This window comes from Panulirus ornatus, chromosome 16 (assembly GCF_036320965.1).
Source record: "Panulirus ornatus isolate Po-2019 chromosome 16, ASM3632096v1, whole genome shotgun sequence".
Classification (NCBI taxonomy): Eukaryota; Metazoa; Arthropoda; class Malacostraca; order Decapoda; family Palinuridae; genus Panulirus; species Panulirus ornatus.
Window position 1 is genome coordinate 40,283,179 of NC_092239.1, and position 26,294 is coordinate 40,309,472.

The window sequence follows — 26,294 nt, forward strand, 5'->3', positions numbered from 1 at the left end:
ACCCATTTGGAAAAGGGTCCTCTAACATGTGTCCTTTGTTCATACCATTGAAATAATCTTCTATCCATTGTAAAAGTTTCCTATTTATAACTTCTTGGTAATCCAGTTTCTTAATAAGCTACTTCTATGTGGTCGATCGTCAAATGACCTCTGGCAGTCCAGATATAAACACTCTACCAGCCTTCCCTTTTGTCCATGACTGAACTCACTCTGTCATAAAACTCTAAGAGATTAGTTACAGAGGACCTCCTTTCCCTAAAATTTCTCCTTTGTAGAAAGTCATGCACTGGCTCTTTAATATTCTTTTCCAGAACTTTCATACCATACTCATTAGTGAGACTATTCTGCAGGCTAACACCTGTTCGTACACTCTTTTCTTGAGTATAGGTATGACATTTACCCTTTTCCATTACCTTAGCACTGTCTCTCTCCAGTGACATCTTTTACAATAATTCAGTTAGTTATCTAGCATATGATGAAATTCTGTGAGGACCATAAGCCTTGTCAAGGACACTTCCTGTTAGTAATCTGTGAATATCTTTTCTGTATATCTCTGATGTGTAAAACCTCCCATTTTATCTCAATGGTTATGAGGCTGTAGTGTTTTTCAATGTGAAAACACCTTTGAACTGGCTATTCAGCTCTTCACATATCCATACATCATCCTGTACATTTTTTTCCTTAGATCAGCTGCTCTTTAACTTTTAACTAACTCCTGATACATTTATGGAAAAGTTATGGATTTTCAGCTACCTTGTCCACAACATTATTTACAAGGTTTCTTTGTTCATTTTTTTCTTGTGTTATATTTTGTTCCATGCTCTCTTATACCTTGCAAATCTAATTGGCTAGAATGCCAACTTTATCTTCACCACTGTACATCTCAAAGCTCATTCGCTTCCTACTTTTCCCTCTGTATGTGAGGCTTGAGGTACCCATGCCCTTACTTTTTCATCATAGATTTTGCATAACCTTCAACAAAACAACCTGGTTCCTGGCTACTGAATTTCGTTTCCCAATCTACTTTACTATGGAAATTATTGAGATTTGTTGAGTTTCCATGATTATAGATGTGCAAGGTAGGCTTGTATGGGCAGGGATAAGTGAAGACTCTTTTGCCATGGCCACCCCCTTGGTGGGAGTTTCTGGAGGGAATGGGCATCAGAGATATAGATAGATAGATAGATTTCTCCTCTTTATTTCCTATCTCACATCTGCTCATTTAATGTCCTCTTTTCCCACATAATCAAATTTGAACATTACATGATCATTTCTTCCAACTGATGTATTGTATATAATGTTCTCAACATACATGATAGTATGAAAGAAGATGAGGTGAAGTAGTGATGGTGTATCAGTCCCTCACATCTTAGTGTGCTCTGTTACATGCTTGTACTGGAAATTTTCTTTTATACACTCTAAAAACTTGTGACTCCATAACTCCCTGTCACCATGGGAATCCAAGTTCCCCCAGTATGTCTCTTTATAATTGAAATCTCCCACTATGTGTAATTTACCATCTCTGAGAATTGAGCGTTTTCTTCATTTTTATTTTCTAGTATATTTGTTCTGTTTTTTGCAGTTCTTTGGAGGATTATGTACTAATAGCACCACTATGCTCTCCTTCCCAACAGTCAACAGTTTCTCATCTCATTATGTGTTATCTGAATAGGCCAGCTTTCTTGCAACTTCAAGCTCTCTTTTATTTAGAGGGCTAATCCTTCCTCTTTTTTATCATTTCTTTCTGTTTTAGTTGTCATGTACCCCTCTGGGCAGAACAGGTAAGAGGTTATCTCTTTGGTAAGCTTAGTTTCCACAGTGCCTATAATATCAGGCGCACTTTCTCTTATATGTTCCTTGAATTCCAGTTCATTACCACTAACTATTAACTCATAAACCTTTGAAAACATTGCTTTCAGTCTCCTGACACTCCTTACCATCTCTTAACACTCCTGCCCTCTGTAGTTCTAGTAGGGCTGCTTCATTGTCTTGTCATGTGTTGCATCTCTTGTTTTTTTGTATTCAGACTGCACTCTTTGCTTTTCTCCCTCTATCCCTTAGATCTCTCATACTTGATGAATATCTCACTGAATCCACCATCCTCTCAAGATTCTTAGCTTTCTTTAAGTACTTACTGGCTTGATGACTCCAAGTCAAATGTAACCATATGTGGTAGCCCCCTTACGTTGGTTATAACCTCCTAATCTTTCCTCTTTATAATGGAAATTGCTTCTGGCAGCCACATGGCATCCAGTAATCTTTTGATACATATTTCTTCCTTTCCCTTTCTCCATTTCTTCCTTATCTGGTCTGGTGTATGTACCTCTTGTACTTCAAAAACAATCAATGATTTACATCTGTCAACCTACAGCTTTACTAATCTTTTTGATTTTGATGCCACCCACTTTAGCTTGGTCCCTCAGTGTGGTAGTGTTAACATATGTATCTCCAACCTTCTCTATAATCTTTCTTTTGCCTAACAAGCACCTGTCTTGTACACGACCAATGAGAGGGGGATGCAGGGGATGCATTGTACTCAGGCCCAGAGGGCCAAAAGGGGGCCCAGGAATTTCCTGGGGTTTCAGAAAATGTTTGCATATATTGAAGACTTGCATTCCACCCCTCTCTCATCATCCATACCTGTTTTGGCTTACAGCTCATGGCATAAAACCATAGTGGATAAAAACAGGATAACTAATGAAAAAGGGAAGGGGACCTGAAAGAAGCTTTGTACCCCTTGATAGAATTCCTTTCAGAGGCTCTGGTCTTGTATTCTCTGTACTTTTCGAAATTTTCCATCACCCAGGCTACAGTGTTCTTTGATTGCTTCACTTTGAATGGTGCATATCATTCTTACAACAGCTTTGCTCAATTTTCTGTGTACCCCTATTTGTGTTACCATAGTTTTATATTCGTGTGCCTCACTCTTAATGCTCTGTTGATATGCTTCCAAATTTGCTCCTTCTAATTTCTCCTGCCCTCTATTTTCATCAGTCTTTGTATGTGTTTTGGTCCATTTCTCTACCTGAATAGTTTTTCATATTATTTCAGTAGATTCAGGATGCACTCTTGTTCTTTCCTCTTTCTGAAAGGCTGCTGGTGATGCTCCAGTAATTCCTTGATTAGTATTGTAATTTGATTTTTCCTCTGATTGCACTACCTGTAGTAAACCCAGAGAAGACACAGGTTTTGTATCCTTTTTAATAGCTTCATGTTCTTTCCTCTGATTTGGTATCTTTTAAACCTTCTCTCCCAAACTTACATGAAAAGAGCAAAGATAATTGTTCCATGATTATAGGAGATTTGGTGATCAGAAATCTGGGTTAGCACATGATGGGGATTCGAGAGCTAAGAGAACAGTGTGTGTCTACCCCGGTGCCAGAATTTGCCAAATTAAACTAATTAATGGTTAAAGACATTAACGTACCAACTAAAAAGTCATGTTTGGTTGTGAATGGTGGGAGCAGTGACATTTACCATAAGAATTCAAATTCAGAAGTTATTGTAGAAGAGTGCAACAAGCTGATTGGCACTCTGAAAGATAGATCAGATAACACTGTTGTAGTTGATACTCCCTCACAACACATGTAGGTAAATATGCCCTAATTCGAGTGCGAGGTGTGATTGAGAGACTGAAACACCTGTGCACTGATCCTAACATTGGGCTTGTAGACCCGTGGCTTGATTTCACAGGAGATTGGGGATTGTACAACAAAGAAAACATCCAACCTACCAATAAATGGACAGAACTCTTAACTCTGTGAATCAAAGACCAAATTGCCTTACGACTGCAGTGGAAGATTTTTTGTTGACGCCCATGAGAGGTCGGTATGTTGACCACACCAAATGGGCAGTTGAGGTCAGGTCGGGTCATACTACATGTCACATGAGGGAGGTCAGATCGAATTCACTCCCCACCTCACCAGACAGTGATGACAGGGAGGCAGGTCATGAGAGCTTGTCACACCTTGGTCTAAGAATAGCCTGTCATTAAATCATGCTGTCAGTCTCATCCAGAAATCACTCAAAAGGAATTGAATGATATTTACACCAACATAAGATCCATCTAAAACAAATTAGCTGAATTGCATTGTTTGGTAAACAGTGAATGCATTGATATCATTGGTTTGACAAAACATTTCTGAACACAAAAAACAATGATCTGATCAGCAAATACAACCTACCAAACTACAAATTATTTTAAAGGGACTGAGATGGTTGAGGAGGTAGAACTGCACCATATGTAAAATCTTTCATAAACCCCATCAATTCAGACTGCGACATCTGCTGCTGTTGAACACTCGTGTGTTCAGATGAACACAGAATTTTCCAAACTTTACATAAACATCATGTACAGATGCACTGGTCAGCCTGTCAGTAATGATGTATAGTATATTGATACGGTAAGTACATAATAGATAGATATTCCAATTGATTTAGCATTCAAACCAACTTGGATAGAGAGCTTTGGAACACTTATATTTTTGGCTTAATGTTTAGCTCTGAAAACAGTCTCAGTGAATCAAAGTAGATTATTTAATTTCCTCAGTATTCTGTGAAGGAAAATGTTGGTCTTATCTTTAGTTTAAATTTATTTAAGTTGCTTTTGTTATTAATTGCAGACAGTTCTGTACACATTTTTTTTTTTTTTTTTTTTTTTTCAAACTATTCGCCATTTCCCGCATTAGCGAGGTAGCGTTAAGAACAGAGGACTGGGCCTTTGAGGGAATACCCTCACCTGGCCCAATTCTCTGTTCCTTCTTTTGGAAAATTGATATAAGATGTGTATGTTTTACCAGTACGTATTTAGATATAGTATGAATGAATTGTCCCTCTCTTTCAACAGTACTGTCATAAACTGCCTCTCACTCAAGGAACTTGGGTACGACGACTAAGAGTAAGCCCTCCTGACACTCGACCTGACCATGTTTATATAGTTGGTATTGATGTGAGGCCTGGTCGGGGCCGTTATAGAGATACCTACATGGTCACTTTTTCACCAAGGTTCCAGATTGAGAACAGGTCATCTCATGAATTGATCATAGCTCAGAAGTGCTTTACTACTTCATTTGTAAGTTATTGATATGTACCTTTCAGTTGTTATTTTGATGAATCTGCTTATTTATGGGTATGATAACAATGATGATAATATTGATAATGATGATAATAATGATGTGTATGTTTGAGGGAATAGTGGTTCCAACAATGTTATATGGTTGTGAGGCATGGTCTATAGATAGGGTTGTGCGGAGGAGGGTGGATGTGTTGGAAATGAGATGTTTAATGACAATATGTTGTGTGAGATGGTTTGATCGAGTTAGTAGTGAAAGGGTAAGAGAGATGTGTGGTAATAAAAAGAGTGTTGTTGGGAGAGCAGAAGAGGGTGTATTGAAATGGTTTGGTCACATAGAGAGAATGAGTGAGGAAAGATTGACAAAGAGGATATATGTGTCAGAGATGGAGGGAATGAGAAGTGGGAGACCAAATTGGAGGTGGAAGGATGGAGTGAAAAAGATGTTGAGCAATCGGGGCCTGAGCATACAGGAGGGTGAAAGGCATGCAAGGAATAGAGTGAATTGGAATGATCTGGTATACCAGGGATGACGTGCTGTCTGTGGATTGAACCAGGGCATGTGAAGTGTGTGGGGTAAACCATGGAAAGTTTTGTGGGGCCTGGAAGTGGAAAAGGAGCTGTGATTTCGGTGCATTACACATGACAGCTTGAGATTGAGTGTGAACAAATGTGCCCTTTGTTGTCTTTTCCTAGTGCTACCCTGCATGTGCACGGGGGGAGGGGGGTGCCATTTCATGTGTGGCAGGGTAGCAACGGTGATGGATGAAGGCAGCAAGTATGAATATGTATGTGTATGTATTTATATATCTGTGTATGTATATGTATGTATATGTTGAAATGTATAGTTATGTATATGTGCATGCATGGGTGTTTATATATATACATGTGTATGTGGGTGGGTTAGGCCATTCTTTTGTCTGTTTCCTTGTGCTACCTCACTAACCCAGAAGACAGTGACAAAGTATAATGAATATAAAAAAATGAATAAATGATAATGATGATGATAGTAAAGGGGAGGAAGTCAGGAGTAGGAAATCCTCCCCTCCCATTCGTAGATTTCCAAAAGAAGGAACAGAGAATGGAACCAAGTGCGGATATTCTCTCTAAGGCACAGTCCTCTATTCTTAACGCTACCTTGCTAACATGGGAAATGATGAGTATGTTTGGAAGAGAGGAAAGTGATTGGTTTCCTGTGAATGTTGGTTTGCGGCAGGGGTGCGTGATGTCTTCATGATTGTTTAATTTGTTTATGGATGGGGTTGTTAGGGATGTCAGTGCAAGAGTTTTGGAAAGAGGGGCAAGTATGCAGTCTGTTGTGGATGAGAGGGCTTGGGAAGTCAGTCGATTTTTCTTCGCTGATGATACAGCAGTGGTGGCTGGTTCAGGTGAAAACTGCAGAAGCTGGTGACTGAGTTTGGTAAAGTGTGTGAAAGAAGAAAGCTGAGAGTAAATGTGAATAAGAGCAAGGTTATTAGGTTCAGTAGGGTTGAGGGACAAGTCAGTTGGGAGGTAAGTTTGGAGGAAAATGGAGGAAGTGAAGTGTTTTAGATATCTGAGAGTGGATTTAGCAGGAGATAGAACCATGGAAGCAGAAGTGAGTCACAGGGTTGGGGAGGGGGTGAAAGTTCTGGGAGCATTGAAGGATGTGTGGAAGGCTAGAACGTTATCTTGGAGAGCAAAAGTGGGTATGCTTGAAGGAATAGTGGTTCCAACAATGTTATTTGGTTGCAAGGCATAGGCTATAGATAGGGTTGTGCAGAGGAGGTTGGATGTGTTGAAATGAGATGTTTGAAGACAATATGTGGTGTAAGGTGGTTTGATCGGGTAAGTAATGAAAAGGTAAGAGAGATGTGTGGTAATAAAAAGAGTGTGGTTGAGAGAGCAGAAGAGGGTGTATTGAAATGGTTTGGTCACATGGAGAGAATGAGTGAGGAAAGATTGACAAAGAGGATATATGTGTCAGAGGTGGAGGGGACAAGAAGTGGGAGACCAAATTGGAGGTGGAAGGATGGAGTGAAAAAGATTTGGAGTGATTGGGGCATGAACAAACAGGAGGGTGAAAGGCGTGCAAGGAATTGAGTGAATTGGAACGATATGGTGTACTGGGGTCGACTTGCTGTCAATGGATTGAACCAGGGCATATGAAGCATCTGGGGTGAATCATGGAAAGTTTTATGGGGCCTGGATGTGGAAAGGGAGCTGTGTTTTCAGTGCATTATACATGACAGCTAGAGACTGAGTGTGAACGAATGAGGCCTTTGTTGGCCTTTCCTAGTGCTACCCTGCATGCGCGTGGGGGGTGAGGGGGATGCGATTTCATTTGTGGCGGGGTGGCGACAGGAATGGATGAAGGCAGCAAGTATGAATATGTACATGTGTATATATGTCTGTGTATGTATATGTATGTATACGTTGAAATGTATAGGTATGTATATATATGTGTGTGTGGGCGTTTATGTATATACAAGTGTATATGGGTGGGTTTGGCCATTCTTTCATCTGCTTCCTTGTGCAACCTCGCTAATGTGGGAGACAGCAACAAAGTGTGATTAATGTATTGATTTTATTATTATTATTGTACTTGTTTATCATTTCCCTTATTAGCACCAGGAAACAGATGAAGAATGACCCATTCACTTTCATACACACACACACACACACACACACACACACACACACACACACACACACACACACACACACACACACACACACACACACACACACACACACACACACACACACACATACATACATACATACATACATACATACATACATTTATTTATATATATACCTATTTGTTATGCATGATCGCTGTTTCCCGCATCAGCGAGGTAGCGCAAGGAAACCGACGAAGAATGGCCCATCCACTCATATGCAAGTATATATACATAAACACCCATAAATGCACATATATATATCAACATGTATATACATATACATACACATACACAGGCATGTACATATATATACACATGTACCAATTCATACATGCTTGCCTTCATCCATTCCTGTCGCCACCCTGCCCCCGTAAAAACAGCATTGCTACCCCCTGCTTCAGCAAGGTAGCACCAGGAAAGCAGACAATAAAAAAGGCCACGTTCGTTCGCACTTAGTCTCTAGCTGTCAAGTGTAATGCATTGAAACTACAGCTCCCTATCCACATCCAGGCCCCACAGACCTTTCCATGGTTTACCCCAGATGCTTTACATGCTCTGGTTCAGTCCATTGATAGCACATTGACCCTAGTATACCACATCGTTCCAATTCACTCTGATCCTTGCATGCCTTTCACCCTCCTGTGTGTTCAAGCCCTGATCACTCAAATCTTTTCACTCCATCCTTCCACCTCCAATTTGGTCTCCCACTTCTCCTTGTTCCCTCCACCTCTGGCACATATAACCTCTTTGTCAATCTTTCCTCACTCATTCTCATCATATGTCCAAACCATTTCAACACACACCTTCTTCTGTTTGTGTGTGTGTGTGTATGAGTAAGGCATTTTTTCTCTGTAAAGCATAAACAGGTAAACTCAACTACATCAACTGTTCAAATCAACCATCTACATCAATCAAATAGAGCAACTACAATCATTCATCCATATCAGTCACCCAGTTGTACAACCCATATCTCCAACCTCCCTCAGCCTCCTCTCCCTATACAACTTTGCTGCAGTAATGAAGTCCCAGAATTGTTGCTATTACTGCACCCTTTGTTGCCTTTACCCACAGGGATGACAATTTCCTGTGATGGAGTCCACACCATCCACACTCACCCAGCTGATTTAGAAGCTTCTGACTTTCAAAGGTCTTCATTTCAGAAATTCTTAATATTCTCTTAAGTGTCATTAATGTACTATCATTTGCATTATAGATGTTATTTTTGGTGCCTGGATCAAGGGACAAAAATCCTGAAATTTAACCCCAATCTCCTGCCTTTTTCCCATTTCCCACCTTAACAGTTAAATACCTCATCCCCCAACCAAAGCATCTCATCCCCTTCTTTCCACCTGAGTACCAAAACAGCCTCCCTGAAACCCAGGTCAACACATGTGGGTCATCAGCATTTACAGACATGTGACTTACCTTTGCCAGAGGGAGACCAGAATTAGACAATTCAGTAGATGCAACTTGCTCTGACTTTTGGTCTAACAGGACGCCATACCTGTCAGTATGCAACGACTTCCCTCCCAACCACACTGGATATACAGAGATGTTCTCTTGTTCATGAACACATCATTTGTTGCTCTGTTGCTACAGAAGTCATCCAAAAATATCAAGTACCAGCTCCTGTTAAGCTCGTTAGGCTCATCACTGAAGTGCCACGTCCCTAGACACGGACACCCATGGTAAGCTCATTAGGCCTGTCAGTAAGGTTCATGTTCCTGGATATGGACACCCCTGATAGGCTCAGTAGGCCTGTCAGTGAGGGGAGATGTAGTTGGATATAGACCCCCCTGGTAGGCTCATTAGGCCTATAAGTAAACACTCATTTCCCCATACAAGATTGCATACAAGAATGGAGCTTTGCAGTTGTAGGGCCCCACCTATTATCCCAGTTTTTTCATATATTTATTTGAGATTTTCAGTGACAGTTGTAAATACTATATTCTGTATTAGCTTGTTTTGGACTGTTGCTCATATCAAAGAACTGTTTTATATTAACATCATGATGACCTTTTCGAAATCTGTATGCAGTTATCATGTCCCCTAACTCTTCTTTCCTACAAGACGTGCATATTTAGGACTTATTTCCTTTCTTCATAGCTCATTCCATTGGCTTCTGGTACTGTACTCCTTTATTCATGTTACACTGCAACTGGTCTATATGGCTTTTAATGTGACCAGACTGTTGTAGCATTTTCCAGCTTTGGCCTGATATATATCATTTATCACTTCCTAAACATCCCAGTGTCCTTACATTAGAAGTTTAGTCTAGAAGGTAAAAACCCTGACAAATGAGGCAAAAATCATATTGAACACACAAACCTAGAAATGGAAAAAAAGGTCAATTGATTTCAAATCATTATTTATATTCATAAAATTAGATATATACCCAAAAACTCCACCCAACACTCTCACTGTTAGTGCTAAAACTTTAAAAAAAAAATCAAGCAAATTATATATCTCTCCGGAAATGATAACCATGATAGAACTTTTAACCCTGGCAGAGATGTAGTTTGCTTCCCCATGATCCTTCTTACATACTGTGTTACAGACAAGTTTGATGTGATGTCATCTCTTAGGCCTCTCTTAGAACATGACTCTTGCAGGCTGTTTGCACCAATATGGTACTCACTGTTATCCTTATGTTGACTAAAAGCATGTTATGATGCCGTAGCATCAAATTTTTTCCATACCTGTCAGAGAAGGGAATATAAAGACTCCACAGTGCTACAATTTTACTTGTTGCAGACGGATCCACGTGCCCAGTCAACATGGTTACGAGCCATCCCAGGTTGCTGGCTTCCTTTCCATTGGCCACGTCTTGATAAAGAGCAGCTCCTGTGTATCTGCCTGCAGGATGTTTTAGGCTGTTACTGGTCTGGTGGTTTCTTCATTGAAAAAATTGATTCTTTTTACATCAATATCAGGTTGGTTAAATATATTTTCCATGAAAACATTAAATAAATAATGCTCATTGATTGAATTTTCATGTTTAAGTTGCAGTGATGTAGTTTAGATAGATAATAGAAATAGGTAAATGTATACTCAAAAGAAAGTCTGATATTTTCATGGTAATTTTCACCCATTGGTAAATATTGGCTAACAAGTTATTCATCTAACAGAGACAACAGTGGCCACTGCTTCTTTGTACGTGTTGAGGTTATCATCAGTGATGCGACTTATTTCATTGTTTTCACTGATGCGGAATCTCTTCCACCTCCCTTTCGCGTTGACAATTTCTCTGAGGTGGCAATAACTTATTATCAAGTAAGAAAACATATTAATTTGTACATCTGAATTTATTTCTTGTGATATAGTTTTCATTCTTCATGATTCATTGTTACTTTATATATGAACTTGAGCTGTACCCAAGATTTATTGCTTTATGAAGTCATGTTACCTATTTGTAAGTTGTGCTTGAGAATCTTTTTCTATATTTATTACATTTCAGATTACATTTGACAGCAGAGGAATCCCATCCAAATACCTTAGTTGTACCTCATCTTCCAACATTCTTCCTTACCTGCTTCCATTTACAATACATAATCCCACATTATTGTGGAGGATGGAATTTGTGTAGGTTTTTCATGACTGTCTTGTTTAGGGATTATGATACTTTGTGGCTTATTTTTAGTAGTTTTTCAATGATATCTTTTTTTCAGTTGATTAGTTTTCCAATGTGTGTTCTGTAGAAAGAATGCAGTTGATTAGGTAAGATTGATTAGGTATGGGAGGTATGGATTTCTTTTTCATCTTACAACAGTATGCTTCGACTTGCGAATGTGGAAAAACAAATTTTGTACCTTTATATCTTTGATTCCTGAATAATATTTCTTTTTCATGATAAAGTATATCACCAAAATGTGAAGTATTTGTGTATTTATCATGCATATTTTCATCATGTCATAGCAGAATATCTTTCAATTTGTATCCCACAAACTGGCAAAATACAGTCAGTTGTGTTCACTGCAGCCCCATTATCTACCACATCCACAGTAAGTCAGAATACCCTCCTCCTGAAACATGAGCTGGATCAGATGATTCAGGGGTTGATGTAGGCAAGCCTATCCCCACTTCTCCTTCCCACTGGTCCTTGTCCACTCCACCACCACTCTTCATCACCTTGATTGTGGGAAGCCCAGTGGCTATCTAGGGTATGGCAGGTAGGGCAGGTGCCCTGGGTGCCACTCAAAGGGGGTACCACTCAACAGGTTTGTTTTTTTACTTATGCTACCGGATTGACATTTTTAATGGTTTAGTTTTGTAAGATAAAAAAGAAACTTGCCTACTGTTCAACTATAGTAATATTTTGCTACGATCAGTTGCATTTCCACTTTTACCTTACCATTTTGATCAAATAAGTCTTTAACTTTAAGTCTTTAAAAGTTTATATAAATTTAAGTTTGGCTAACTCGTCAACAGTTTATAATTACACTGTATATGATTTTTTAGGTACAGTAGGGTTGAGGGACAAGTCAATTGGGAGGTAAGTTTGAATGGAGAAAAACTGGAGGAAGTGAAGTGTTTTAGATATCTGAAATTGGATTTGGCAGCGGATGGAACCATGGAAGCGGAAGTGAGTCACAGGGTGGCGGAGGGGGCATAAGTTCTGGGAGCGTTGGAAAATGTGTGGAAGGCGAGAGCATTATCTCAGGGAGAAAGAATGGGTATGTTTGAAGGAATAGTGGCTCCAACAATGTTATATGGTTGCGAGGCGTGGGCTATAGATAGAGTTGTGCGGAGGAGGGTGGATGTGTTGGAAATGAGATGTTTAAGGATAATATGTGGTGTGAGGTGGTTTGATCAAGTAAGTAATGAAAGGGTAAGAGAGATGTGTGGTAATAAAAAGAGTGTGGTTGAGAGAGCAGAAGAGGGTGTTATGAAATGGTTTGGTCACATGGAGAGAATGAGTGAGGAAAGATTGACAGAGGATATATGTGTCAGAGGTGGAGGGAATGAGAAGTGGGAAACCAAATTGGAGGTGGAGAGGTGGAGTGAAAAGGATTTTGAGTGACCGGGGCCTAAACATGCAGGAGGGTGAAAGGTGTGCGAGGAATAGAGTGAATTGATACGATGTGTATACCAGGGTCGACTTGCTGTCAATGAATTGAACCAGGACATGTGGAGCGTCTGGGGTAAACCATGGAAAGTTTTGTGGGGCCTGGATGTGGAAAGATAGCTGTGGTTTTGGTGCATTACACATGTCAGCTGGAGACTGAGTGTGGACGAATGTGGCCTTGTTGTCTTTTCATGGCACCACCTCGTTGGTGTGTGTGTGTGTGGGGAGGGGTGCTATTTCATGTGTGGTGGGGTGGCAACAGGAATGGATGAAGGCAAAAAGTATGAATACGTACATGTGTATATACATATATGTCTGTGTATGTATATGTTTGTATACGTTGAAATGTATATGTATGAACATATGCATGTATGGGTTTTTATGTATATTCATGTGTACATGGATGGGTTGTTCCATTCCTCGTCTGCTTCCTTGCGCTACCTTGCTGATGCGGGAGACAGCGATTAAGTTTAATGGATAGATGAAATATGGAAAAAGGTGAGAACAAAAGACATAAGGGGAGTGGGGGAGGAATGGGATGTATTTAGGGAAACAGTGATGGCTTGTGCAAAAGATACTTGTGGCATGAGAAGTGTGGGAGGTGGGCAGATTAGAAAGGGTAGTGTGTGGTGGGATTAAGAAGTAAGAGTATTAGTGAAAGAGAAGAGAGAGGTATTTGGATGATTTTTGCAGGGTTATAATGCAAATGACTAGGAGATGTATAAAAGAAAGAGGCAGGAGGTCAAGAGAAAGGTGCAAGAGGTGAAAAAGAGGGCAAATGAGAGTTGGGGTGAGAGAGTTATCATTAAATTTTAGGGAGAAAAAAAAAAGATGTTTTGGAAGGAGGTAAATAAAGTGCGTAAGACAAGGGAACAAATGGGAACATCAGTGAAGAGGGCAAATGGGGAGGTGATAACAAGTAGTGGTGATGTGAGGAGATGGAGTGAGTATTTTGAAGGTTTGTTGAATGTGTTTGCTGATAGAGTGGCAGATATAGGGTGTTTTGGTCGAGGTGGTGTGCAAAGTGAGAGGTGTTAGGGAGAATGATTTGGTAAACAGAGAAGAGGTAGTAAAAGCTTTGCGGAAGATGAAAGCTGGCAAGGCAGCGGGTTTGGATGGTATTGCAGTGGAATTTATTAAAAAAGGGGTGACGGTATTGTTGATCGGTTGGTAAGGTTATTTAATGTATGTATGACTTATGGTGAGGTGCCTGAGGATTGGAGGAATGCTTGCATAGTGCCATTGTACAAAGGCAAAGGGGATAAAAGTGAGTGCTCAAATTACAGAGGTATAAGTTTGTTGAGTATTCCTGGTAAATTATATGGGAGGGTATTGAATGAGAGGGTGAAGGCATGTACAGATCATCAGACTGGGGAAGAGCAGTGTGGTTTCAGAAGTGGTAGAGGATGTGTGGATCAAGTGTTTGCTTTGAAGAATGTATGTGAGAAATACTTAGAAAAGTAAGTGGATTTGCATGTAGCATTTATGGACCTGGAGAAGGCATATGATAGAGTTGATAGAGATGTTCTTTGGAAGGTATTAAGAATATATGGTGTGGGAGGCAAGTTGTTAGAAGCAGTGAAAAGTTTTTATCGAGGATGTAAGACATGTGTACGTGTAGGAAGAGAGAAAAGTGATTGGTTCTCATTGAATGTTGGTTTGTGGCAGGGGTGTGTGATGTCTACATGGTTGTTTAATTTGTTTATGGATGGGGTTGTTAGGGAGGTGAATGCAAGAGTTTTGGAAAGAGGGGCAAGTATGTAGTCTGTTGTGAATGAGAGAGCTTGGGAAGTGAGTCAGTTGTTGTTCGCTGATGATGCAGCTCTGGTGGCTGACTCAGGTGAGAAACTGAAGAAGCTGGTGACTGAGTTTGGTAAAGTGTGTGAAAGAAGAAAGCTGAGAGAAAATGTGAATAAGAGCAAGGTTATTAGGTACAGTAGGGTTGAGGGACAAGTCAACTGGGAGGTAAGTTTGAATAGAAAAAAACTGGAGGAAGTGAAGCGTTTTAGATATCTGGAAGTGGATCTGGCAGCGGATGGAACCATGGAAGTGAATCACAGAGTGGGGGAGGGGCCGAAAGTTCTGGGAGCATTGAAAAATGTGTGGAAGTCGAGAACATTGTCTTGGAAAGCAAAAATGGGTATATTTGAAGGAATAGTGGTTCCAACAATGTTATATGGTTGCGAGGCGTGGGCTATAGATAGAGTTGTGCGGAGGAGGGTGGATGTATTGGAAATGAGATGTTTGAGGACATTATGTGGTGTGAGGTGGTTTGATCGAGTATGTAATAATAGGGTAAGAGAGATGTGTGGTAAAAAAATGAGTGTGGCTGAGAGAGCAGAAGAGGGTGTTTTGAAATGGTTTGGTCACATGGAGAGAATGAGTGAGGAAAGATTGACAAAGAGGATATATGTGTCAGAGGTGGTGGGAATGAGGAGAAGTGGGAGACCAAATTGGAGGTGGAAAGATGGAGTGAAAAAGATTTTGAGTGATCGGGGCCTAAACATGCAGGAGGGTGAAAGGCGTGCAAGGAATAGAGTGAATTGATACGATGTGGTATACCGGGTATACTCCCAGATATCTAAAACACTTTACTTCCTCCAGTTTTTCTCCATTCAAACTTGCCTCACAATTGACTTGACCCTCAACCCTACTGTACCTAATAACCTTGCTCTTATTCACATTTACTCTCAACTTTCTTCTTTCACACACTTTACCAAACTCAGTCACCAGCTTCTGCAGTTTCTCACATGAATCAGCCACCAGTGCTGTATCATCAGCGAACAGCAACTGACTCACTTCCCAAGCTTTCTCATCCACAACAGACTGCATACTTGCCCCTCTTTCCAAAACTCTTGCATTCACCTCCCTAACAACCCCATCCATAAACAAATTAAACAACCATGGAGACATCACACACCCCTGCCGCAAACCTACATTCACTGAGAACCAATCACTTTCCTCTCTTCCTACACATACACATGCCTTACATCCTCGATAGAAACTTTTCACTGCTTCTAACAACTTGCCTCCCACACCATATATGTCTGTATATATGGTAAAGTGTGTGAAAGAAGAAAGTGAAGAGTAAATGTGAATAAGAGCAAGGTTATTAGGTACAGTAGGGTTGAGGGTCAAGTCAATTGGGAGGTAAGTTTGAATGGAGAAAAACTGGAGGAAGTAAAGTGTTTTAGATATCTGGGAGTGGATCTGGCAGCAGATGGAACCATGGAAGCGGAAGTGGATCATAGGGTGGGGGAGGGGGCGAAAATCCTGGGAGCCTTGAAGAATGTGTGGAAGTCGAGAACATTATCTCGGAAAGCAAAAATGGGTATGTTTGAAGGAATAGTGGTTCCAACAATGTTGTATGGTTGCGAGGCGTGGGCTATGGATAGAATTGTGCGCAGGAGGGTGGATGTGCTGGAAATGAGATGTTTGAGGACAATGTGTAGTGTGAGGTGGTTTGATCGAGTAAGTAACGTAAGGGTAAGAGAGATGTGGGGAAATAAAAAGAGCGTGGTTGAGAGAGCAGAAGAGGGTGTTTTGAAATGGTTTGGGCACATGGAGAGAATGAGTGAGGAAAGATTGACCAAGAGGATATATGTGTCGGAGGTGGAGGGAACGAGGAGAAGTGGGAGACCAAATTGGAGGTGGAAAGATGGAGTGAAAAAGATTTTGTGTGATTGGGGCCTGAACATGCAGGAGGGTGAAAGGCGGGCAAGGAATAGAGTGAATTGGATCAATGTGGTATACTGGGGTCGACGTGCTATCAATGGATTGAATCAGGGCATGTGAAGCGTCTGGGGTAAACCATGGAAAGTTCTGTGGGGCCTGGATGTGGAAAGGGAGCTGTGGTTTCTGTGCATTATCACATGACAGTTAGAGACTGAGTGTGAACGAATGTGGCTTTTGTTGTCTTTTCCTAGCGCTACCTCGCACACATGAGGGGGGAGGGGGATGTTATTCCATGTGTGGCGAGGTGGCGATGGGAATAGATAAAGGCAGACAGTATGAATTATGTACATGTGTATATATGTATATAGCTGTGTCAGTATATATATATGTACATTGAGATGTATAAGTATGTATATTTGCGTGTGTGGATGTGTATGTATATACATGTGTATGGGGGTGGGTTGGGCCATTTCTTTCGTCTGTTTCCTTGTGCTACCTCGCAAATGCGGGAGACAGCGACAAAGCAAAGCAAAATGATATATATATATATATTTCTTTCTTTTCTTTCAAACTATTCGCCATTTCCCACGTTAGCAAGGTAGTGGTAAGAACAGAGGACTGGGCCTCTAAGGGAATATCCTCACCTGGCCCCCTTCTCTGTTCCTTCTTTTGGAAAATTAAGATGTTCATACTACTATTCGCTATTTCCTGCATTAGTGAGGTAGCGTTAAGAATAGAGGATTGAGCCTTTGAGGGAATATCCTCACTTGGCCCCCTTCTCTGTTCCTTTTTTTGGAAAATTATAAACGAGAGGGGAGGATTTCTAGCCCGCCGCTCCCTTCCCTTTTAGTCGCCTTGTATGATACGCTGGGAATACATGGGAAGTATTTTTTCTTCCCTCTCCCCAGGGATGTATAGGTATGTATATGTGTGTGTGTGGACGTGTATGTATATACATGTGTATGTGGTTGGGTTGGGCTGTTCTTTCGTCTGTTTCCTTGTGCTACCTTGCTAACATGTGAGACAGCGACAAAGTATAGTAAATAAATAAAAATATGATAGTTTTTAATCCTTGCATATTCTGGAACATGAATATCCCTAATTGTTATATCTTTAACAGTGCATATTATTCTTTTTACAGCTTCACTTGTTTCCCCTCTAACCCTCTATTTTAGTGTTCCCAGATCTCTCTCTCTCTCTCTCTCTCTCTCTCTCTCTCTCTCATGATTCTGTATGACAATCACAGAAACTTCCTTCTTCTCCTCCTTTCTGACGCTATATAAGAATGCTTAGCTAAGTGAACTCAAATTTTATAGACAGGTACACAAGAGGAACGTTTAAGAACAATAGTTAAACCTAGATCATGTGTAGCATATGCCTGGGATGAAGTCACCTTACAACCACACCTGACTTGTGTTGCTCCTGGTGGGACATCTGCTACTTATAATATGGATGTGCTTGGTCAGGGGGCAGGACTGACGTATGAAAATTTCATATATATTGCCTTTACTGGAACATTCCAAAAGTAAGTTGTTATGCTTTGTTACTTATTTTAATTTCACTTGTTTGGATAATATGAGAACTGATTATGCAGCTTTCGTACACATTATGCACTTGATTCACCGTAAAATTCTTTTAGGTCAGATTGCTTGAATATTGTCCACTATCTCCAATTGCTTATGCTTTCTACTTCTTTTACAAGAGATATGACTGTGTTTATGCTTCTTCCACAAAACCTTCTTAACTAACAATTGATTTTTTCACCCTTGGAAGAAGTTTGCCATTACACATGTAAGTATTTATGAAATATCTTGGAATGCTTGCCTGATGTTTTGCTTTGCACTCCTGGGTTAGCACACTTCACTTATACACATTTTTGGCAAAGTTTTGAAACATCTGGTTACCACAATGCTGAATCTGAGAAAATTATTATTTCAGTGGGAAATTTTTCTTGTATTTTTGGAAATCTTATTTTGAAATAAGAGGTTCATACATTTCAGTGTTTTTGAATAATTGAATTTTAACCATTAAGTGTCTAAAGAAATGGTACCATAATCTGTTAATCAGCATATACATGAAAATTTGAATTTTTAAAGATTTCTGTGTATTAATTAAAATCAACCCAGAAACTCATTTTAAGAAAGAGTCCTTGTGTTACCCAGGACCTCTTTCCAGAGGCTCCTACAGCCCAAGGCCATGCTATTCCCAATAACAGTTCTTTGGCAAGACTGTACTCTCAGTGATGCAGCTTTTCTATACGTGACTTCTCACTGTTGATGTAACCTCATTCAGGCAGAGCCCAGTGACACTTTTTGAAAGATCATTGAATATGAACACGAAAACAAGCTTTGCATTTAGATCTTTTTCTTGAGTTCTTGTAGACCTTAATATTTTGTATTAACTATGTACTCTGCTTTGCTTTTTGCCTATTATGTAGATAACTAACTGGTCTGGATGTGAATTTGTTATACTTTGATGTATTTAGAGCCAACTGTTTAAGAATTATGTTTATCAGTTATTGATATAACTTGGTTTTAATGATCTGAAAATCTGATTTTCAGAAACCTCTGGGTGATACTCCTGTTATTGCTGAAGTATGACACATTAAGAAATGTATCCAGACAGTTATGGATGTATTTATGAATGAACTGTAAGTGATCTTAAAGGTCACTTATGAATACTGTGTGTGATTATTGAGATAAAAGCTCATGCAGAATTTTAGACTAAAAATTATTGCATATACTGAATTGTATTATGGCTTCATGGGTGAGATTTGTATTAAGTACATATAGCCATTAAAGAATTAGCATATACTGCTCATTGTGCATGGGTAAAAAATTAAATCTAGCAAGAGAAGAAAGATGACCTTGTTTTAATGATGACAGTGACAAAAATACAACATTGATGCCAAACTTAATGTAAGGCAAAGTAGGGGAAGATAGGCCCCAGAAGGAGATGAATGTGCTGTAATTCATCCACATATTCTTCAAGTTTTCTTTGGCACCTTGATACCTAGACATCTCAATTAAACTAGAATCTAGTGTTCTGATTGTGAATTAAAGTGTCTGATGGAAGTGAAGAAAACAGTGGAAAACTTTAAAAGAAATCAGAACATACGAAAATCTCGTGATATTGCCACCAGTCAGTTGTGATGCCATGTTTTGACCGTTTTTTTTTTTTCTTTGTTGATGATGAAAGGGATTTCATATGAAAGGACGTAAATGTGCTCAAATCATGATATAGAGAGAATGCATAAAAGAAATACAAAGTGAAAAAATATGAAAGCTAAAATGGAAAGTGTATATGTGATAACCTGTGTAGACCTGGTTGAACAGGGCCTCTTCTCACTGAACCAAACAATATCTCTGCTGATACTATTTACTTCTGTCCTAGAGGTATTGACAGCAGACATGAACATGAAACCTTCAAAAGTAAAAAGGTATGATGTTTTTTCTAAAATTAATCATGGTAAATAAGCCACATTTTTTTTTTAATTTTCCAAAAGAAGGGACAGAGAAGGGGGCCAGGTGAGGATATTCCCTCAAAGGTCCAGTCCTCTGTTCTTAACGCAACCTCGCTAATGCGGGAGATGGCGAATAGTATGAAAGAAAAGAAATAAGCCACATATTCAGAAAAGAAATATTTGTATCAAATGAGGTAGGGGACAAAGAATTCTACCTCAATATTCCCTGTGTGTCATAGAAAGTGACTAAAGGGGGCAGAAGCAGGGGGCTGGAAACCCTCCTCTTCTTGTATTTCAATTTCTAAAAAATGAAACGAAAGAAGGAGTCAAGCAAGGAGTACTCATCCTCCTCAAAGGCTTAGATTGGGGTGTCTGAATGTGTGTGGATGTAACCTAGATGAGAAGAAAGAAAGAAACCTGGATGTTCTGGCTCTGAGTGAAACAAAGTTCAAGGATAAAGGAGAAGAATGGTTTGGAGAAGTCTAGGGAGTAAAGTTAGGTTGGTGAGAGGACAAGAGCTGAGGAAGGAGTAGCGTTGCCCCTGAAGCAGGAGTTGTGGGAGTGTGTGATAGTGTAAGGAAGTAAATTCTAGATTTATGTGGGTTAAAACTGAAAGTGGATGGCGAGAGATAGGTGATTATTGATGCTTATGTAACTGGTCTTGAGAAGTAAGATCATGAGAAGCAAGTGTTTTGGGAGAAGCTGAGTGAGTGTGTCAGCAGTTTTAGTGCAAGAAACCAGGTATTAGTGATGGGTGATTTGATTGTGAAGATGAGTGATGTGGTAGTTAAGGGTATAATTGGTGTGCATTGGGTAATCACTGTTATGAAAGGAAACAATAAAGAGCTCATGTATTTGTGTGCTGAAAAAAGACAGGTGATTGGGAATACCTGGTTTACAAAAAGAGATATACACAAGTATTTATATGTGAGTAGGAGAGATGATCAATGGACATTATTAGATTACGTATTATTGATAGGTGTGTAAAAGAGAGACTTTTGCATGTAAATGTGTTGACTTGGGCAGCTGATGGGATGAGAGCAATTGAAGAGAGAGGATTGGGTGAGGAATGGGATGTACTTGGGGAAGTAGTGATGACATGTGCAAGATATGCATGTGGCATGAAAATGGTAGGAGGTGGGCAGATAAGAAAGGGAAGTAAGTGTTGGGATGAAGAAGTAAAGTTGCTAGTAAAAAAGAAAAGAGAGGTGTTTGGACAGGACTTACAAAGAAAGAGTGCAAATGACTGGGAGATGCACAAGAGAAAGGAGCAGGAGGTCAGGAGGGAGGTGCAAAAGTTGCAAAAGAGAGCAAAGGGGTGTTAGGGTGAGAGTATCATTAAACTTTAGGGAGAATAAAATGATGTTTTGGAAGGGGGTAAATACTTTGTGAAACAAAAGAACAAAGAACAAAATAACAAAGAACAAAGAAACAAAAGAACAAAGGAACGTCAGTGAAGGGGGCAAGTAGGAAAGTGATAATAGATAATGATGGAGTGAGGAGGAGTTGGAGCGAGTATTTTGAAGAATTGTTGAATGTGTTTGATGATAAAGTGGCAAATGAAGGGTGTTTTGTTGTGGGTGATGTGCGAAGTGAGATAGTCAAGGAGGGTGCTTTAGTGAAGTGAGGAGAGGTGGTGAAAGCCTTGTTGAAGGTGAAATCAGGCAAGATGGTGGAAGTGGATTGTATTGTGGTTGAATTTACGAAGAAAGGGGGGGTGAATGTGTTGATGATTGGTTGGTAAGGATATTCAGTGTTTGTATGGATCATAGTGAAGTGCCTGAGGATTGGGGAAATGCATGTTCAGTGCCATTGTACTAAGGGAGAGAGGATTCAAGTGAATGTTCCAACTACAGAGTCATAATTTTGTTGAGTATACCTGAAAAATTATATAGGAGGGAATTGATGGAGATGGTGAGGGCATGTACAAAGCATCAGATTGGGGAGGAGCAGTGTGGGTTCAGAAGTGGTAGAGGATGTGTGGATCAGGTGTTTACTGTGAAGAATGTATGTGAGAAATACTTGGAAAAATACTTAGAAAAAAACAGATGGATTTGTATGTGACATTGGTGGATCTGGAAATGGCATATGATAGGGTTGATAGAAATGCTTTGTGGATGGTATTAAGAATATATGGTGTGCGAGTTAAGCTGCTAGAAGCAGTGAGAAGTTTGTATCAAGGGTGTATGGCATGTGTATGAGTGGGAAGAGAGGAGAGGGATAGGTTCCCACTGTGTGATGTCTCCATGGTTGTTTAATTTGTTTATGGATGTGGTGGATAGGGAGGTAAATGCAAGAGTTTTGGAGAGAGGGGCAAGTATGCAATCTGGGAAGTGAGTCAATTGTTGTTCGCCTATTATACAGCACTGGTGGCTAATTCAAGTGAGAAACTGCAGATGCTGGTGCTTAGTTTGGAAAAGTGTGTGAAAGGAAAAAGTTGAGAGTGAATGTGAATAAGAGCAAGGTCATTAGGTTCAGCAGGGTTGAGGTACTGGTTGGGATGTAAGTCTGAATGGAGAAAAATTTGAGGAAGTGAAGTGTTTTAGATATCTGAGAATGGACTTGGCAGCAGATGGAACTGTGGGAGCGGAAGTGTTATAGGGTGAGAGAAGGTATGAAGGCTCTGGAAGTGATGTAGAATGTGTGGAAAGAGAGGGCATTATCTCAGAGAGCAAAAATGGGTATGTTTGAAGGAATAGTAGTTCCAACAATATGGTTGTGAGGCACAGGTTATGAATAGGGTTGTACAGAAGAAGGTGGATGTGTTGGAAATGAAATGTTTGAAGACAGTGTATGGTATGAGGTGGTTTGATCGAATATGTAATAAAAGAGGTAAGAGAGATGTAGAGTAATGAAAAGAGTGTGGTTGAAAGAGCAGAAGAGGATGTGTTGAAATTGTTTGGACATATGGTGAGAATGAGAGAAAAGTTTGACAAAGTGGATATATGTGTACAGAGGAGGGTGGATGTGTTGGAAATGAAATGTTTAAGGATATTATGTGGTGTGAGGTGGTTTGATCAATTAATGAAAGGGTAAGAGAGATGTGTAGTAATTAAAAGAGTGTGGTTGAGAGAGCAGAAGATGGTGTGTTAAATTAGTTTGGACATATAGAGGGAATGAGTTTGGAAAGTTTGGACATATAGAGGGAATGAGTGTGGAAAGTTTGACAGAGGATATGTGTGTCATAAGTGGAGGGAACAAGAAGAAGTGGGAGACCAAGTTGGAGGTGGAAGGATGGAATGGAAAAGATTTTGAGTGATCGGGGCCTGAACATGCAGGAGGGTGAGAGGCATGCAAGAAATAGAGTGAATTGGAATGATGTGGTATGTATGGGTTGACGTGCTGTCAGTGGACTGAATCAGGACATGTGAAACATCTGGGTAAACTGGGGAAAGGTCTGTGGGGTCTAGATGTGGATAGGGAGCTTTGATTTCGATGCATTCCACATAACAGCTAGAGACTGGGTGTGACCAAATGTGGCCTTTTTCTGTCTGTCTTCCTGGTGCAACCTTACTGACACAGGGATGGTGATGCTGTTTCCTTTTGGGTGGGGTGGCCTCAGGAATGGATGTAGGTAAGCAAGTATGATTATGTGCATGTGTATATATGTACATGTCTGTGTATGTATCCCTGGGGATAGGGGAAAAAGATTACTTCCCATGTATTCTCTGCATGTCGTAGAAGGTGACTAAAAGGGGAGGGAGCAGGAAGCTGGAAATCCTTCCCTCCCATTGTTTACTTTTCCAGACAAAGAAACAGAGAATGGGGCCAAATGAGGATGTTCCCCAAGGCCTAATCCTCTGTTCGTAAAGCCACTTCGCAAATGCAGGAAATGGCAAATATGTAGGAAAAAAAAGTGTTTATGTGTATGCATATTCATTTATATGTGTATAAGTTTATATGTATATGTATGTATATGTCCGTGTATGTGCGTGTATGTACATGTGTGCATATGAGTGAAAGGGTCTTCCTTTGTCAGTTTCCTGGCATTTCCTCGCTGACGCAGGAAACAGCGATCAAGTATAAAAAAGATATGATATATATATATATATATATATATATATATATATATATATATATATATATATATATATATATATATATATATATTTTTTTTTTTTTTTCATACGATTCGCCATTTCCCGCACTTGCGAGGTAGCGCTAAGAACAGAGGACTGGGCCTTAGAGGGAAAATCCTCACCTGGCCCCCTTCTCTGTTCCTTCTTTTGGAAAATTAAAAAAAAAAAAAAAAAAAAAACGAGAGGGGAGGATTTCCAGCCACCCGCTCCCTCCCCATTTAGTCGCCTTCTACGACACGCAGGGAATACGTGGGAAGTATTCTTTCTCCCCCTATCCCCAGGGATATATATATATATATATATATATATATACATATATATATATATATATATATATATATATATATATATATATATATATATATATATATATATATATATGCAGGAGGATGGATGTGCTGGAAATAAGATGCTTGAGGACAACGTATGGTGCGAGGTGGCCCGATCGAGCGAGTAACGCAAGGGCAAGAGAGATGTGTGGAAATAAAAAGAGCGTGGTTGAGAGAGCAGAAGAGGGTGCTTTGAAGTGGCTTGGGCACATGGAGAGAACGAGTGAGGAAAGATTGACCAAGAGGACACATGTGTCGGAGGTGGAGGGAACGAGGAGAAGAGGGAGACCAAATTGGAGGTGGAAAGATGGAGTGAAAAGGATTTTGTGTGATCGGGGCCTGAACATGCAGGAGGGTGAAAGGAGGGCAAGGAATAGAGTGAATTGGAGCGATGTGGTATACAGGGGTTGACGTGCTGTCAGTGGATTGAATCAAGGCATGTGAAGCGTCTGGGGTAAACCATGGAAAGCTGTGTAGGTATGTATATTTGCGTGTGTGGACGTATGTATATACATGTGTATGGGGGGGGGGGTGGGCCATTTCTTTCGTCTGTTTCCTTGCGCTACCTCGCAAACGCGGGAGACAGCGACAAAGTATAATAAAAAAAATATAAATATATATATATATATATATATATATATATTTATTTATTTATTTTGCTTTGTCGCTGTCTCCCGCGTTAGCGAGGTAGTGCAAGGAGACAGACGAAAGAATGGCCCAACCCACCCACATACACATGTATATACATACACGTCCACACACGCAAATATACATACCTATACAACTCAATGTATATATATATATACACACACAGACATATACATATATACACATGTACATAATTCATAGTCTGCATTTATTCATTCCCATCGCCACCTCGCCACACATGGAATAACAGCCCCCTCCCCCCTCATGTGTGCGAGGTAGCGCTAGGAAAAGACAACAAAGGCCCCATTCGTTCACACTCAGTCTCTAGCTGTCATATATATATATATATATATATATTTTTTTTTTTGCTTTTTCGCTGTCTCCCGCGTTTGCGAGGTAGCGCAAGGAAACAGACGAAAGAAATGGCCCAACCCACCCCCATACACATGTATATACATACGTCCACACACGCAAATATACATACCTACACAGCTTTCCAAGCTCACTTCCCAAGCTCTCTCATCCCCAACAGACTTCATACTTGCCCCTCTTTCCAAAAATCTTGCATTCACCTCCCTAACCACCCCATCCATAAACAAAGTAAACAACCATGGAGACATCACACACCCCTGCCGCAAACCTACATTCACTGAGAACCAATCACTTTCCTCTCTTCCTACTCTTACACATGCCTTACATCCTCCATAAAAACTTTTCACTGCTTCTAACAACTTGCCTCCCACACCATATATTCTTAATACCTTCCACAGAGCATCTCTATCAACTCTATCATATGCCTTCTCCAGATCCATAAATGCTACATACAAATCCATTTGCTTTTCTAAGTATTTCTCACATACATTCTTCAAAGCAAACACCTGATCCACACATCCTCTACCACTTCTGAAACCACACTGCTTTTCCCCAATCTGATGCTCTGTACATGCCTTCACCCTCTCAATCAATACCCTCCCATATAATTTAACAGGAATACTATCCCCTTTGCCTTTGTACAATGGCACTATGCACGCATTCCGCCAATCCTCAGGCACCTCACCATTAAATAACCTTACCAACCAGTCAACAATACAGTCACCCCCTTTTTTAACGGATTCCACTGCAATACCATCCAAACCTGCTGCCTTGCTGGCTTTCATCTTCCGCAAAGCTTTTACTACCTCTTCTCTGTTTACCAAATCATTTTCCCTAACCCTCTCACTTTGCACACCACCTCGACCAAGACACCCTATATCTGCCACTCTATCATCAAACACATTCAACAAACCTTCAAAATGCTC

The 26,294-nt window shown here is 40.1% G+C and overlaps 1 protein-coding gene across 1 annotated transcript in view; it reads left to right on the plus strand.

Annotated features, from left to right (window-relative positions):
* Positions 1 to 26,294, plus strand: part of Vps13D (vacuolar protein sorting 13D) — a 772,012-nt gene that overhangs the window by 513,758 nt on the left and 231,960 nt on the right. Inside the window, exons 53-56 of the mRNA XM_071670877.1 lie at positions 4,847 to 5,071; positions 10,492 to 10,670; positions 10,866 to 11,010; positions 17,794 to 18,002. Coding sequence (XP_071526978.1) covers positions 4,847 to 5,071; positions 10,492 to 10,670; positions 10,866 to 11,010; positions 17,794 to 18,002 — 758 coding nt within the window. The remainder of the gene's footprint in view (positions 1 to 4,846; positions 5,072 to 10,491; positions 10,671 to 10,865; positions 11,011 to 17,793; positions 18,003 to 26,294) is intronic.